The sequence below is a fragment of the Pleurodeles waltl genome, chromosome 3_1, assembly GCF_031143425.1.
Source record: "Pleurodeles waltl isolate 20211129_DDA chromosome 3_1, aPleWal1.hap1.20221129, whole genome shotgun sequence".
NCBI lineage: Eukaryota > Metazoa > Chordata > Amphibia > Caudata > Salamandridae > Pleurodeles > Pleurodeles waltl.
Window position 1 is genome coordinate 1,703,898,911 of NC_090440.1, and position 16,623 is coordinate 1,703,915,533.

At 44.8% G+C, this 16,623-nt stretch overlaps 1 protein-coding gene across 4 annotated transcripts in view; it reads left to right on the forward strand.

Annotated features, from left to right (window-relative positions):
• The window catches only part of AGAP1 (ArfGAP with GTPase domain, ankyrin repeat and PH domain 1), a 942,320-nt gene that overhangs the window by 382,475 nt on the left and 543,222 nt on the right, over positions 1–16,623 (forward strand). For all 4 annotated transcript variants that reach the window (XM_069225552.1, XM_069225553.1, XM_069225550.1 and 1 more), the window contains exon 4: positions 10,738–10,823. In XM_069225552.1, coding sequence (XP_069081653.1) covers positions 10,738–10,823 — 86 coding nt within the window. The remainder of the gene's footprint in view (positions 1–10,737; positions 10,824–16,623) is intronic.

Consider the following 16,623-nt stretch of genomic DNA (forward strand, 5'->3'; position numbering starts at 1 on the left):
GTGTCCATGCACCTTCAGCGCTAGGCTTTTTCAGAACAGAGATTTTGCACAATCCATGCATCGCTAGTATCCAGTACGCTTTGAAAAGGCACTGCCATGTTTTAGCTACGTCTTCAGTGAGATTAAAAGCCAGGGGTGAAAAGTTCTAACTTGGCGCTAGTTTGAACATCTCATTATTTTTTTGCTTCGATTTCCCCATATCTAATGTCTCTATTACAAATTTCAAATAAATCAGTGTTTCTTCTTTCTCCTGGGTATGCATTTAAAATCCTTAGCAACTCGAGCCTTTTGAATTATTTTTGTATTAATAATTTGTATTGTGTTGTTGCCAGGGCGCCGTATGGGCCCTTGAGAATGCTCATGGACTAATAAATATTTCGAGTCGTTACTTGGGTGTCACTATAGCAAATGTAACAGAAAAAGTAATGTAGAAATATGAGTCTTGGCAGAGGTTTTATGTCCTTAGGGATGTATTCATAGCCACGGGAATCACAGGAGTTGGGAGGGTGGCTCAGCTTTGTTTCTGTGGTGAGTTTGGCTAAAATACTTTTGATGGCTTTCGGTTTGACACATCCTTGCAATTCAGTTTTCAAACGTACTTCATTAGTCCGAATTTGTTTTTAAGTGTGTTACTTCGAATGTTTACTTCTTTCTGTCTGTACTTTTTTTGGATACTAAGTGTTAACCAGTGCTTAATTCATGAAAGAATAAATGCCATGGCCCAAATTGTTACTCTGAATCTTGCGTCCACTGCAACTGAATATCAGAGTGATGAATCCCAAGACTGTGTACTCTTGATTCCACCACAGAATTCTTTAATCTGCCACCAAACAGCCCCTGCCCCTTGATCCCACTATTGCATTTTTTTTAAATCCCTGTTTTCTCACTATATTTCAGTCTTTTTATTCCTTTTCCTTTCTCTCATTTGTATTTTCCTATCTCTTGCTCTGGATCTAAGTCTAATGAGGAAAAATGAGTGCCACTGGGGCAAATTAAGCCGTGGTATTAACCCCTGTTGCTGCCTTTCTCCACTCATTTTTCGCATGAGCTTACCAGCAACATGTAATCTCTTCTGTGGGTTTTAACCACTCCCATCTCACACCCATCACTTTCATTAGTTCCCGAGCTTTCGTAGGTAAATGCTTTGTTTGTCCCGCCTCGAGCATGCTTTGTTACGCCTTGTGGACTGACTCTGTTACATGGATTATTGCACAATCGGCCAGGTACCTTAGAGTGGCACAGTATTTTTTTTCTTTTGCCTCGCTGCTTTGCACTGCGTGGCCGTATGTTGTTTCTTCCTCTTCCCTGTTTTGGGCATGCCACTGTTTCTTTCTGGTGTCTGGGCCCAAAAGCTGCAAGCGGGAAGGGGGTTCTTCTCAATTAATTTAATAAATAATTTTTTTAACGGTTCATATGGCTCAAACTCGATCGGAGGAGCGCCTTACATGAGGACCACTTTGCAAGTTTAGCAGTTGAAAAATATACAAAGGGTGCATTTAAAACAGAAATAAATACAGAAATCCTCAAAGCGCCTCTCCCGGAGCAGCGAGAGAGCCGATACTACAATATTCACTGCACTCGGAAAACTCTTCCGCATAATGCTTTGCGGGGCATTTATTTTTCAAAACATTTTTGCCCATAACTCAGACTGTGGTGGTCCTGTGACAATGGGACCACCACCAAACCGTTCAGAAAGAACATGCTCTTTTTGTCTAGGTCATCTCTGGGTCCCCATCCTAGGTTGGGTGTGGCCACAAAATAATAATCTCTCCCCCCCATTTGGTGTCTTCTTAAGCTTTCTCATGGCTGGATCTTTTCTTTTACAGCTTGGGAGTAGGTTGTGTTTTAAGGACCTTGTTTGAAATAGTATTGCGGTAGGCCTGAAAATATGTAAGGCACTACGTCCTAGGGGCTACATATATGATTACCACTGCATTACTTTCTGCCATTCTGTTTTCATGTCTTTATGCCCTCCAGGGGCTGACTTTATGGCTACATGACGATGTTGCTTACAAATGCTATTTTTAGGGTCGAGCCTGCGTTGCATGCGCTTGCGCATGCGTTTCGCAGGGAGACTCTTTTGTATTTATAAAAGGGCTCGGAGCCCTGTCAACTTCACATCAGTGTTTTTTTATTGGTTTGTGGGCTTCCCTAATAAAATCCGCTTGCTTTCATTAGTCGAAGGCACGCATATGGCATGCCTTTTCCGGTGGCTAGCCGTCCTCCAGCGCAGCGACCAAGTACAGAAAACATGCGAGGCTCGCTGTTTTCCATCGGGCTAGTGGACTTTTTTTTCTCTAATTTACGAGCCCGATCTCGCTTGGCAGAAGTCGAGCGCTTTACGTACTTGATTTCACTTATTCGGGTTATGTACATAAATGCACTTTTGCCCGATAGGTGAAAAGTCGGGTTAGGAGTTTACAACGCGATCAGCTCTAACATGAGCAAACGCGAGACCCGATGCATTGTAAATACTTGTTTATTATGGTGTTGTCTAGGGGCTGTTCTGAGAATTACAGTGAAGATATTGCAATATTCGCTGCACTCAGAAACTCGCCCCATAATTCCTTTTACAAAACATTTTTGCCCATAACTCACTGCAAGACCTGCTCTTTCTATCTAGGTCATCTCTGGGTCCCCACACTAGATTGGTGGGGGAGGGGAAACCCCCAAAAATATAAAAATATATAAGAAATAATGGCAATATTTTTTTTTTTTCTGCAGATAGAGGAAAAAGGTAAATGGAAGTGCTTTAGTTATTCAAGGCCACTGGAATTATGTGGCAGAGAGGACCAAATTATGCAGCAAGGTTGACCAATTTATATGGCAAGAAAAGTCCAGTTATGCATCTACCACACCAATAGCTCTAACTCAAGAAAATGTGAGACCTATTGCATTGCAAATGCTTGTTTTGCATTCTTGTGGTTTGCTTTTGTTTAAATAAGAGACATACCTCCGTACGGTTTTCCCCTCTTCGCTTCTTTTTATTTTTGACCATGTTTTCTTCTGCATCTGAGAAGTAAACTTTCTGAAGTTTGACTTAATACCCTGCTTACATCTGCTTTCTGAAGATGAGAAAGGTGACGTGTATTCTCGGGATCAGATCTAGGGCGTTTAGTGATTTAGAGTTCTGTGTTCCAAGGACTTGGCTGAATGTTTTTCTCATTTGAAGTTTTTAGCTGAATTTGCTTCCTTTGACCACTGCATTGCATATTTAGTGAGGTAAACTCTGTCACACTGTAGTTTTACACTTGAAATTGAGGTAGGTCCCAGCATAGTGGGCCATTCAATGGGGTCTGCAATGTTGACTGGGCTGTACAGCTCCAGAGTCTGCAATGTTGACTGGGCTGTACAGCTCCAGAATTTCAGTTTTTAATTTTTGTGAACTTGAGACAGCAAGTGTTTCCTGATTAAGTTGAATGGGAGGGGCGGGGGGGGCAGTGATGACCTCATGGTACACCACCTAGGACCCTTTTGATTTGAGTACTTGACTTACTCTATCCCAAACTTCTGGTTGTGATTTTTTTTCTTTTTGTATGATTTTTAGGTCTTGCCTGCAAGAGCACATGAGCTCTCACTTGCTTGCCATTTGTTAGCATTAGTGTCACTCTTCTTTACAGCCTCCTAATTGCCTACAGCAGGACATGGGTCGCTACCATTGCTTTCTGTGGTACACAGACCAATCACAGATTGATTCCACTTAATCAGTGCCTGTCCACTGCTCCCGACGTGATTAAGGTACCGTTTTTTCCTCCCCTCAAGCCCCGACTCCTCCTTACCACATCTGATACTCCTTCCTAATTTTGTTTTCTTTATACCCCCTTCTCCAGCTGTCTGTTATTGCTACTTCCCTCTCTCCCGCTTTTTTTTTAACCTGTTGCACAGCAGCTCGAGCTACTATGCAATATACCTTTAAAAACAAAAAAGCTCCTTGACAGAGTCAACACTGGCTGTGTCATAGCACTTTTCTCCTTGACTTTAAGCCATGTTGAACAGCAGTTTAAGCTGCTGTGCTGCTTGTTTTAAAAACATTGACAAAGCCCCACTAGATCTTGCAGCAGGAGTGACCTATTGGTTTTTACCAATGCTGGTTGTGGGCTAATGATGTCAAAAGTAGCTGAGAAGTCTGCAAGTGTCTTGGCTCCCTGTATTGATGAATGCATTGCGATTCAAGTAGTTGCCAAGGAGCTGGGTGCAGAGTGGCAGAGATTGTTCCGTTCCACATGCCTCTGAAGCCGACTTGTGACTTGCCTTTTTATTGTTTTTGAAGGCTGAGGGAGGTTTGAGATTGGTCTGTAATTAGCTAGAATATCTGGATTAATTTCCTCCTGAGCAGCGTAATCTGGAAAAAGAAATTTCCCACAGCGTTTAGAAACCTCACTAGTGTGCTGCTTGCAAGATGCGCTCTGTGGGGTACAGATTTCCTCACAAGACGACCGATGTCTAGCTTTCCCGTTTCTTTAGGCTGGCAATAATGTTCGGTTTGGCAAGGTTCAAAAATGTTTTTGAGGTCAGTCGTGTGCTTGTGTTCAACTTACCTACAGCTCTGGCCCCCAACGAACTTCCCTGCGAAGCATATGAGATCAATGTCTGATTCAGCCAGCTTGTGGATTCAAAATGTTTTTATTTTTATTTTATTTTTTATAGTTTTATATAGTGTGTAACGAGGGCATTGGAGCTCTGTTCAGTATGATTTGTTTTTGTTATTGCACCTAGCTTAGCTAGATGAGGCCGGTTGGGATAAGCGAAGGGGTTGGGATCACAACAATCATCTATCAGAAAGCAGTATTGAGTAGCAAGATGGAAATATCCAGTCTGGTAGAGCCATGTCGCATAGAGACAGCTTAAGAGTCGCACAGGTGGAAGAGTGAGGCAAGGAGCATGTCAACATTGCAGTCTCACCGGCTGGGAGGTGAAGAACATGTTTTAAAGAATGTCTTTCTTTTGGGCTCACTATGTTCTCACTGAATAGTGCAATCCATTTAGCAGGGGAAAAAAACATGATATAAAGGTTTCTAATAATGTAACAGAGGTCTGTCCTTTGATGGGTTCTTATTATGAATGAAATCAATGAATGAAATAAGATTTCAAGAACACTGCATCCCGGCGCTGTGAGTGCAGAAAGAATACCGTGGTGACTAAATTCTAGGTGTCATGTGTCTAGAGATCTGATCGTCAAGAAGTCTGCATCCAAAGCGTGTGTGGAGACATAATTTCCTATGTATGCATCTGTCTTGTTTTCGAGTCTGTCTCGTTTCAGAGTGCCAGTGTTGATGCTGGGCAATTCCTGTTATCTGTGTAGAAGCTATCTATGCAGAGCTTCAATTTTGTGAGATTATTTTCTGTCCATTTTAAAGGCTGGCTGTTTTAGAACGAACATTGATGTGGATCTCGGACTGATGCTTTTGCCTGGTGTATCATTGACGACTTGATCCTGAGCTTTTCTGACATAATTCCTGTAAAGCCCTCAGACAGAAATAGACCATTCACAAGCCACTTCCTCCCCAGCTTACATGACATGTACCGTCCCCCAAGGCCTCCGGAGCGAAAAAGGAATTAGGTGATCTTGAGGCTCCTGACATCTTGTGTGGAGCATCAGACCACTTCTCTGGTAATCTCTGGTCCTGGATTGATTGCATGCTACTGTCACTGCGGGATAAAGAGCTATCCCGGCTGTCACGCTCCTAGTCCACAAGCCTTTATCAAGCTGTGTAGTGTTTACACCACAATGGCGTGCAATAACTTGGAAATGAACATTGCAGCTTCATCTATTACTGCATGACATATTGGTTGCTGTCTTGTATAAGGTAACGAAAGTCAAACCAAATTTCCAGTCCTTGGCAGCAGAGCTGTCTACCACAAGTGCACTTGGTCATGTCCCCAATGGATGCTGTTGCACACATGTTGCTGTAAAGCCAGTCAAGCCTCCCACTCGAGCTCAGATCCAGGACCTTTGATTGGCTGGAGCAGTCTTGAAGGCCGGGAGGTAGAGCGAGGCACTGAGGGGAGAAGCTGTTGAGCATTTATAATTGGAGATTCAAGGATACCTATTCAGTTGTGAGTGCAGAAATTTCCCTATAAGACATTGGCCGGTAATAACTACATTCGGTCACACTAAGAATGAACTTTCACCTGCATGGTGTCTTGTTACTGCTTCTCGGACACAATGGTGGCGGGATAATGCAGCTGTAGAACGTCTTATTTGTTCTAATCCACAAAAGTCTATTATAGCCTTATAACACGCTGTAGCGGGCTGAGGGCCTTTAACAAGGAGAGGGCCTTTAATGTCCGATAGAGCCCGCTACAGCAGGTTCTAAGACTATTAGAACATTCTGCCACTCGAGGGCAGAATGTTCTATCAAATAAAACAAATTCCTCATGACGCTCGAGGGGATTAAAATCCCCTCCGGCTCCGTGAAGCTTTGTTCACAGCTGTTGCTGTGAACAAAGAGAACATTGGAATGTTGACGCTCTGGGCTTTTAGTAGCCAGTAAAAGCCCGGAGCACTACATTGTTTGCAATGGAGCCCCCAACATTCCAATGTTCTAATATAGCCTTAGAACCCACCGTAGCGGGCTCTACCGGCTATTAAAGGCCCGCTCCCGCGTTAAAGGCCCGAGCCGAAGGCGAGGGCCTTTAACAAGGGAGAGGGCCTTTAATAGCCGGTAGAGCCCGCTACGGCGGGTTCTAAGGCTATTAGAACATTCTGCCACTCAGGGCAGAATGTTCTATTAAATAAAACAAATTCCTCACGGAGCCCGAGGGGATTGAAATCCCCTCGGGCTCCGTGAGGCTTTGTTCACAGCTTTTGCTGTGAACAAAGCGAACATTGGAATGTTGGCGCTGCGGGCTTTTACCGGCCAGTAAAAGCCAGCAGCACTCCATTGTTTTCAATGGAGCTGCCAACGTTCCAATGTTCTAATATGAATCAGAGGAGGAACTACTCTTATGCCTGGTTTTGGAGTATAGCAGGATTTATACGTGCATTCCATTCTAGAGTAGATTCAGGCAAGCAGTATGCCTTTCAGATGGAAGATCGAGGATTCGAGGGAGTGTGCGCTCTGTTTCCCCAGGAAAAAGCTAACATTTTGGAAAGGAATCGTTTTGTGGCCCCTCTGTATCCTCCCAGTTAAAGAGCTTCAGGGACAGTGGCTATAATCAGCCTGCCGAGTGTCTGAAAGGAAACGAAGCGATGATCGAGGGGAAAGAGGCTGTTGAGCTGTGGATCTTTGTTGTTGGAGCAGGGACTGGCACGGTGGCCAGGGCTGGTGGTTTACAGTCTAGAGTTTGGCAGAGGTTATGATTTCACTGCTTTTTTTCCTAGACTTAAGAATGTAAATTAGGATGTTTGTGCACTTACCTGTGTTCGATCTGGGATTTTTAAGTTTCCCCTTACATAGCATACATTTCTATTATGACCAGAAAAACACGTAGTAAATGCGCATGCCCCTTCACTGTCCACCTGCTGTGTTCCCATGATGGATCTGGATGGGTTGCTATTGTTCTTTTTAGGGCCTTGTTCCATAGACACTTTGGTTATACACACACTGATTCGTGTTTCTATTTTTTTCTTTTTTTTGTAGTGAGTGTTCCCTATTGGTTTCCGGGCACATACTTGAGTGTGGGTGGTGCTTGTGACTGGAGCATTGGTCTTCAGGGAGTGGGTGAAGCTGGCCGCTGATTGGCTGCTGTGAGGTCGCCCACTTTATTACATGCTCCCAGTGCTCTCCTGAAGCTGCGGATACACGGAATTAGTGCATCACAACAACATCAGTTTTCATTACCAATCATTAACATCTAACCCAACCTAACCTTCAACCCCTCTGAATGCAGACATTGCAGATCTGCTGTTTCCATGAATTCACCCATCTCCTGACATGGCATCCCCTGTACGTCTGATGTTTGAAGCAGTTTGTTACTGTCCAAGAGGGATATGTTTGTCATCCCGGGGCTGTCCGCACACACAATGTTCTATGTTAACTTGTCAAGAGCTGTGCTTCGCTGGAGGAACCTGTACCGGTCATGGGTGGGAAGGGGACTGGGGGAAGGCAGCGAGCTTATCGCTAGGGGCAGGTTTACAGTAATAACGAACGAAGTCAAAACTTTGCAACAGAAAAGCAGACCTTCTCATCATTGTCCCCAGGAGAATGTAGTGTCTTGTTGCACTGTAGTTCTGGCAGATCTTCTATTCAAGAAAGAACTAGAGTTAGTATATGTTCCCAGCTTGCTTTGATTGTGAGCTTGTTACAATCCAGTTTGCATGCAGTTTTGGAAATGTTTGCTTCATATGGGTGTATTTGTGCCACGCTTTTTACCCCATAGGAAAATCCCAATTGGCATTTCAACTTAGTCACCCCATTTGTGTGACCACACCGTGCTTGTGCCCCTGCGTCCTGCGCTATTGGCCGTGTGACCCGTACTGGTGCCGTAAGTACCACAACCTTAGATCACACTATAGGCTGCATCTGTGCCTTAACCCCCGGCGGAGCAATTTGAACTTACTCCCATGGTGCTGCGACCTGTGCTTACCAACAGGGTGCTGCGACAAGTATTCGTCCCTTGGTAAGGAGACTCTGACTTAACCCCCAGCAGTGTGACTTCATCTTACTCCTCATGGTACTACTGGAGCTTCACCCCTGGAGGCCCAACTAGAGCTTTCCTCCTAGACGCCGCAGCGGGAGCTTTCTGCCCTTGCAGCATGACTGAAGCATTGTCAGTGCTGCAACTTGCACTTAACCCCCTGGTGATATCACCTTCCCTTACTTTACACCCTCGGCGATATACCCTGAGCTTACCCCCATGACAGTGTGTCCTTACCTTACCCGTATAGCAGCGTCACCCTAGCTTATTCCCCTTAGCCCCTCCTCCTGCCCCGCTGGGGGTTGTGACCTTAGTCACCCCCGCCTCCTACACCCCCACTCTGACATGAACTTAACGCGCACTGGTGGTGTGACCTAAGCATACCTCTCTGGCGGTGTGCCCAGAGTTTACTCCCACTAGCGGTGTGTATATGCTTGCACCCCTACTGGTACTGGGTGGGCTTGACTCGGTCAGTATGGCGCAAGCACCTCTTCTGACAGCACTGTCTGAGCTTGTCTCCTGACTCTGTAGCCTGAGTCCCCCACCTTAGGTGTATCTTCCCCTCAGGTAGTGTCCATGATCTCTCCTGGGTGTAAATTTTTGTCACTGGTAAATTGTCTAATGTTGTTTTTTAGTCCAGTCCCTTTGCAGGTTTGTCCCATTCTAGAGTACATGGACCTGAGACCGTTTCCAAGTCGTTCACTGCTGTGAAATAATAAGCTTGCAATTGTATTTCTCCCAATTACTCACTTTGAGGGTGATATTGGCTTTTGCTTAGAAAATGTGATAATCTGTCTCTGAATGATGGTGGGAACCTAGTCCTTAAGTATTGGCAATGTCAATCGGTCTCCCCTACCATTACAAAAATATCAGTAGTCTTCAGTGTCTGTCAAGCTCAATGTTGCATCCTCCACCTTTCCAGTGCAGCTTTTCTAGTGACCACTAGGCGGCAGTGAAAAGCAGCAAACTGGTGTATAAACGTGGTTCTGTTTTCATAGATGCAATGCTGCACCCAGAGCAGTACAATGACATATCTACCCACAGTGAAACTAAATAGCCCTTGTAGGTCGGTCAAACACAGAAGAGGAGGAAAACAACAAATAAGATCAAGGCAGTTCAAGATGGCACGCACTCTATCCAATCTTGAGCAAGGGTTGAATCCGTGCAGTATTACATGCAAAACTGTCTCCAAATCTGACTGTAGCGAAAATGCAGCAATAGGATTGGGCTGCTTATCTCAGCATCCTTTTAGTCTACACTGCGCTTGCATTCAGTCAGTCTTGACTCATGCATTCCTGACGTAGGGCCAGTTGCTCGGCTTGCAGGCCTTTGCTTTCATGCAAGGTGACCCATGTCATGTCCTGTGATGCAGAGCCACAGCAACCTTGTATGCAGGGTGCTGCTCTGATCATCAGTGTCGAAATGAGTGCCGTTGTCCACTGATTTTCCCACCACGGGAATACGTAATGTACGGTAATATCCAGGGGCACGGGGATTATTAGGGTCTGAGGGGCCCACTGCGCCCTATTATAGATTTCTTTTTCCTATTAAACTATTTTCATTGCTCTCATTAGGGCCATGAAGCACTGGCTACACGACTGGCCGTGCCCACATCGCATTGATTCATACCACTGTGACATTCTATGTAATTTAATGAAAGTATCCTGCATGATTTACCACAGTGCTGTCAGTATTGGGGCTGTCCATTGCTAGACTTTACACGTCATCATTTGATGACAGGGCAGTCCTGGACCTCAAATCAATAAAAGTCAGTATCCCAAAACAAACCTATGGAGCTCGGGTCAACCTTCAAATGCTTCATAATGTATAAATGTAGGCTTTGTGCTCGATAATAAGAGTTTGATCTACCTGCATCCAATCGTCATGTATGCAGAAACCTGGCATGTAAAGCGTAGTTTAGTCCCGAGGAGATTCAGAGGATGTACACCATACTCGCATGGTACCAGTCTGCAGGAAGTGGGGTTGGAGAGGGACTGCATTGTGCTCTATGTGGAGATGGTTTAGAGGGGCAGTTTGACCCCCCGTCCTATACACACATTCCTCCAGCGAAGCAGTGTGCTGTGTGTTCATAGAGATTTCGTATGTTTTCCTCTTTGCGGTTTCTTTTCTCTGACCACCCTCTGCTTTGTGTGATAGGAGGCAGATTCAAGAAGGAGATAGTAGTGGATGGACAGAGTTATCTGCTTCTTATCCGGGACGAAGGGGGCCCTCCAGAGGCTCAGGTAAGTAGTGCAGTCATCATACGCAGTTTACCAAGCCTTTGATTCGGTGGTTGGCGTATTGACCGCCTTAGATGGTGCGTGGTTGCAGAATTTTTCTGTTGTGGTTAAGTTAGTGCATGCAACGGTGTCTGTGCTTCACCTACTATTTACAGCCTGTCTCAACACAGTGCTTTGTTTGCCATATTATCGCCCTTAGTCCCACTATTTAGTTTACTTGATTGCCAGCAGCTGGAGATAACGCAGGAGCATCTCAGGTTCTAATTGTATTTACTTACTCTGGGTCGGTCTGTGGCCGAGCACTACTACCAGCTGATTGATGCAGGCAGCACAGCGGCTCTTCTCTGCCGACCCACAATAGTGGGTGGAAGGTTAACAGGTTGTTATTGATTAGCAGAAATGGTACAGGCTATAATAATCAAACCTAGTTGTAAAAAAACTAACAGAAACAAACCTCCAACCCCCGTTGTGCGTGCTAGGAACCTTCACACAGTAAACCTGACCCACTGATCCTCCTAGCCCCAAACATCTCACTGTACACACGCAACACATTTTGTTTATCCCCCACAACACTGACACATCCCACGACATTAATGCTGTCCCACCAAGTATCGGATCATGTCTCCCTCTCACCTCGCGGCTCATTGGCCGCTCCTCTTCCCGGAAGTGTAGTGCTGCAGCCGGATTAAAAACCTCACCAGCTGAGAAACAGAACAGCAAACCAGAAAGTGAGCAGGAGGAGAGGGCAGCCCGACAGCAGAGTTAGACGGCCCAGAACAGCGCCACCTAAGCAGGGAGCAGACCGCCAGAGGAGCCTGGGAATTAACTTCATCGCAGTGACCACTGATCACAGTGGAAGCATTCTAGTCCCAACTTTCCACTTCCGGTTGCTTTCGGCCCTCGCTGGCTTATGCGCCCAAGCATAAGGCAAATACACATCAGGATGTTAAGAGATAACTAACGGGCAGTTTTGATGATCTTCTAGGTAAATAATACTATTAGAGAATGAACGTGCTGTGGCAGCTCGATTTACTTTCCCCCGCTCGTTCAGTTGTCTATTTTGAGGGCTTCGGTGGAATGCCTGCATTCCAAGCAGCCTCATTGGTTGTATTACTCTTAAAGTTGCAATAGACCTTCTAAAAAGTGAGCACACTACACAAAGACCTGTGTTGAACACGTTCAAGAATGCCAGAGGACGGCACTGCTCTTGCAGCCAATTGGAATTGGTTCCTGCAACGCCCGTGTCCTGAGAAAGATGTACCACATCGGTCTATGTAGCTGAATATTTGTGTTTAATGCATCATTTTGCTGTAATGTAATTTGTTGCAAAACCATGATACAAACAAAGGGCATTGCTAGTCAGTAGTGATAATAAGGAGAGGATAGCGGTACGTTTTGACCTAAAGTAACAGTCTGCTTTTCCCTGCAGTTTCATAGTCTGCTTTGATCTGTTTGCCTATTCTGCATTTCATATTACCTTCCACTTTTCCCAGTAATGCCAACTTCTGCATCCCCCATATCAAAACTTTCCTTTGCCTCTGCTCGTTCAAACATTTACCCCCTAAAATTTAAGACTTCACCTATGCGGGAGCGTTGGGGCTTGGGAAAAATTTCTCTCCGGTTCACAAACCACCAGCGCTCAGACTGGACACCATCACCAATCTCACCTATTGAGATCAACTGAATCTTTGGATTTGGCGAAGAGTGTAGTAGTCAGTCATTCAATCACAAATCAATGACATTATATCGTAAAACAATTCTAGACACCATTGACAATTTAAGACTAATCAAACTCCAAACCGAATAAAGTTTCAGCACTTTACTACAATCCCCAAATCAATGTCAAATATATGGTGCACAAAACTAAATTATAAACATACATGAAAACCATAGGCCGATCAAAATATCTGAAGAAATGTAACATACTAAACATCAATACTGTTACACTCCAGAACAATTATATAAATAAGCAATAACTCTATATGCACATTATTATTATTCAATGCAGATGATGGTGACATCTGTAAATCATCAAAATACAGTCTTCATAACCAATTTCAGAGCTGGGCCATATATGTCACTTACACAAATTTGGACTTTCATGTGTGGGAATGGGCTAACACATGCGGGCAAAAGCAGAAATAAAAGACAAAAATAATTTGGAAAGATCATCTAACTAGGGTAACTAAAATACACCTGTGTAAGTGATTAAGCTAAAAGGGAAACAAGAAACTACATTTAGTTATACCTTTCCTCATGAAACAGCAGACAGGAACAGTTTATCTTCTGGCGTCAGTTGATAGCAGCATCAGGGCAGTGCAGAACACGAGCTGCACACAGGACAGAATCAGCAGTTCAGAATTAGTTGGCCTTATTAGCACTGAACTACATAATAGAATAGGGCAATTAAGACTATGATGGGGAAACTCATCAGGAAGCGGAGTGTGACAGCAGACTCAGACAGAGTTCTGAACAGCATAGAGGCAGGGGATAAAATAGATTGAAGACTCACCCAAGACAGGCTGACTAAAGAACTGATCTAAAATTCAACGTTTCTCACTAATTAAAGTAGACAAAATCCATTTGATTGGTCCTTCAGTTGGGCACACTCTGGGCGTCAGTTTCAGCATCCAAGCTAGTGGTGGTGCCAACAAATTTGCAACTTTTCTGAATCTTCCCAGCCAAAGTGCGTGGTTAGTTTAATGGCTTCACACGTTTCTGACTAAATATTACATTCTCTAGTTAGTTGTTACTTGAGATCCTTCCTCACTGCACATAATAAACTAAACCAATACATTTCACATGAGAACTACAAATTTCCTGTCCGGTTCAACAGCTAGAACAAATAAAGCAACCATGTTATTCTCAAAACATTTTTCTTGTCTTCAATACAATAGGACATTCAACATTCACACTCACAAACTATGAAAGAATTCAGGTCAGAGCGGACAGTATAAACAAGTGATTTTCCATTACTGCTGCAAAATGAATTTCTTCTCAGGCTAAAAAGTCTAAATACAATTACAAGTATTAATAAACCTATTGCGCATCGTACAATTCATATGTGCAGAGCATGTTTAATTGCAAACATTATTTATAACATGTTAGAATTATTTTAAATGTGCATTTATTTTTCTGCACATATATAACTTGCATTAACAAAATTCATTAATTCAATATAAATGCATTTAATTCATATCTATTTAATAGTACAATTATTAATCTACATTTAATGAAACATTCTTAACGTTAGCTCATTTTAATACTTCATTTACTAAAATGCAAAACTCTCATGTTGAAACATGGTGCATAATATAAATGGTGCCGACATGATTCTCCACAATTCAAACAGGCACATTTTACAACTCATGTTATTTTCTCTGTTAGGCTTTTAAATGCAGGTTAATTTGTCACCGTATGCTAACTTCTATGCCACTGATTTATTAATAAAATTTGATCTCTTTCACCCATAACACCTTCTGCTTTTCCCTATAAAACTCCTTATTCTCCACCATAATAGTGCTCAGTCTGCGTTCTCATTTTCCCTCCACAGTAACACCATGCCTTCATAGCAAGTGTTTTCTTTCACAACAGTTGCATGTTCAGCCTCGTAATACTTTAACATCTTCCACTTGCCCATAGTAACAGCCATGCATTTTTCATAATCCCTTGAGTGTTCTGCAGCCTGAAATATATATTCTCTGCACGTGTCCCCTACAATTTTGTCCCAAAAAACCTGCTTCCCCCATATAGAGTCCCCTGTGTGTCAAATCACCCTTGGCTTCTCTTATATTACCAGCTGCTTTGCCGTAATAACACCTGCTGCTTCAGCACAATACCCATACTTCCCCATAACATTGCCCCCTCCTTACCACATGACAACATCTGCTACAACGTTGTGGCATTTCCCTTCTAAACTCCCATAATAACACATTTTTTCAACCTGAAATCCTATGTTCGATGGCATCTGTCGCTGTAGATACGCATGTTCTGCAATAGCTCGCCATCTGGTGTTGGGCCGGAGTGTTACAAGTTGTTTTTCTTCGAAGAAGTCTTTCGAGTCACGGGACCGAGTGACTCCTCCTTTTGTCTCCATTGCGCATGGGCGTCGACTCCATCTTCGATTGTTTTTTTTCCGCCATCGGGTTCGGACGTGTTCCTGTCGCTCCGAGTTTCGGAACGGAAAATTAGCTAATTTCGGAAGATTTTCGTCGGTATTGTTGCGTTCGGGATCGGCGTACTTAGATTCCACACCGCATCGAAGATCGAAGAGCTCCGGTGCCCTTCGGGGTAGTTTTTTCGATCCTCCGTCGGGGCCTGGTCGGCCCGACCGCGTGCTGAAGAACGCCGATGGAACGGACCCCGTTCCGTTTCTGCCCCAAATGCCACAATAAATACCCCTACACAGACCAACACTTGGTCTGCAACCTGTGCCTGTCACCTGAGCACAGCGAAGACACCTGCGAGGCCTGTCGTGCGTTCCGGTCCCGAAAAACACTCCGAGACCGTCGAGCCAGAAGACTTCAAATGGCGTCCGCACCAACAGCCCAACGGGAGTTCGAGGAACAGGAAGAAGAAGGTACCTTCTCGATCCAAGACTCAGACTCCGAAGGATTCGACGACACACAAACCGTGAGTAAGACGTCGAAAACTACACAAAGAAACATTTACAAGGCCCAGGGGACGCCACTGCCACCAGGCCATGGCTCGACCCATAAATTCGGTGACCGACCGTCGGCACCGAAAAAGGCCCAAACAGTGCCGAGATCGTCCGACTCCGGTCGAGACACCGGCACGCAGCCTTCTCGGGACCGAGAAAGTGCTGGAGATAAGCCTCCACACCGAGATGCCGGTGTGGACACGGCTCGACGCCGAGACAGCGGCACCGAAACAGATCGACGCCGAGAGGTTTCGGCCCCGAAAAGGAAAAAAGTCACCTCAGAGCCGAAAAAACACGCAGACAAAGTTTCGATGCCGAAACAAACTGCAAGCGACCCAGCTTCAGGCTCTTATACAGAAGAGCACTCGCTAACCTCCCAAATGCAAAAGCATAGGTTTGAGGAAGAGCTACAAGCAACTGATGTGGACCATACGCAAAAGCGTATCTTCATTCAGCAGGGGACAGGAAAAATAAGCACCCTTCCCCCCATTAGGAGAAAGAGAAGGTTGGAGTTCCAGACGGAACAAGCAGCACAACCAAAAGTGGTGAAAAGAGTTACACCACCACCCTCTCCTCCGCCCGTGATTAACGTATCACCAGCACAAACTCCATCACACTCCCCAGCTCACACCACCATGAGCCAGGGTGACCAAGATCAGGACGCATGGGACCTATACGACGCCCCAGTGTCAGATAACAGCCCGGAGGCATACCCTACAAAGCCATCTCCACCAGAAGACAGCACCGCGTACTCTCAGGTGGTGGCTAGAGCAGCACAATTTCACAACGTAAGCCTCCACTCAGAACAAGTCGAGGATGATTTCTTGTTCAACACACTCTCCTCCACCCACAGCTCCTACCAAAGCCTGCCTATGCTCCCTGGTATGCTCCGGCACGCAAAAGACATATTTAAGGAGCCGGTCAAAAGTAGGGCAATCACACCAAGGGTGGAAAAAAAGTATAAGCCGCCTCCTACGGACCCGGTTTTCATCACTACACAGCTGCCACCAGACTCTGTTGTTGTAGGAGCAGCTAGGAAAAGGGCCAACTCTCACACATCTGGAGATGCACCACCCCCAGATAAAGAAAGCCGCAAGTTCGATGCAGCTGGTAAAAGAGTCGCAGCACAAGCTGCAAAGCAGT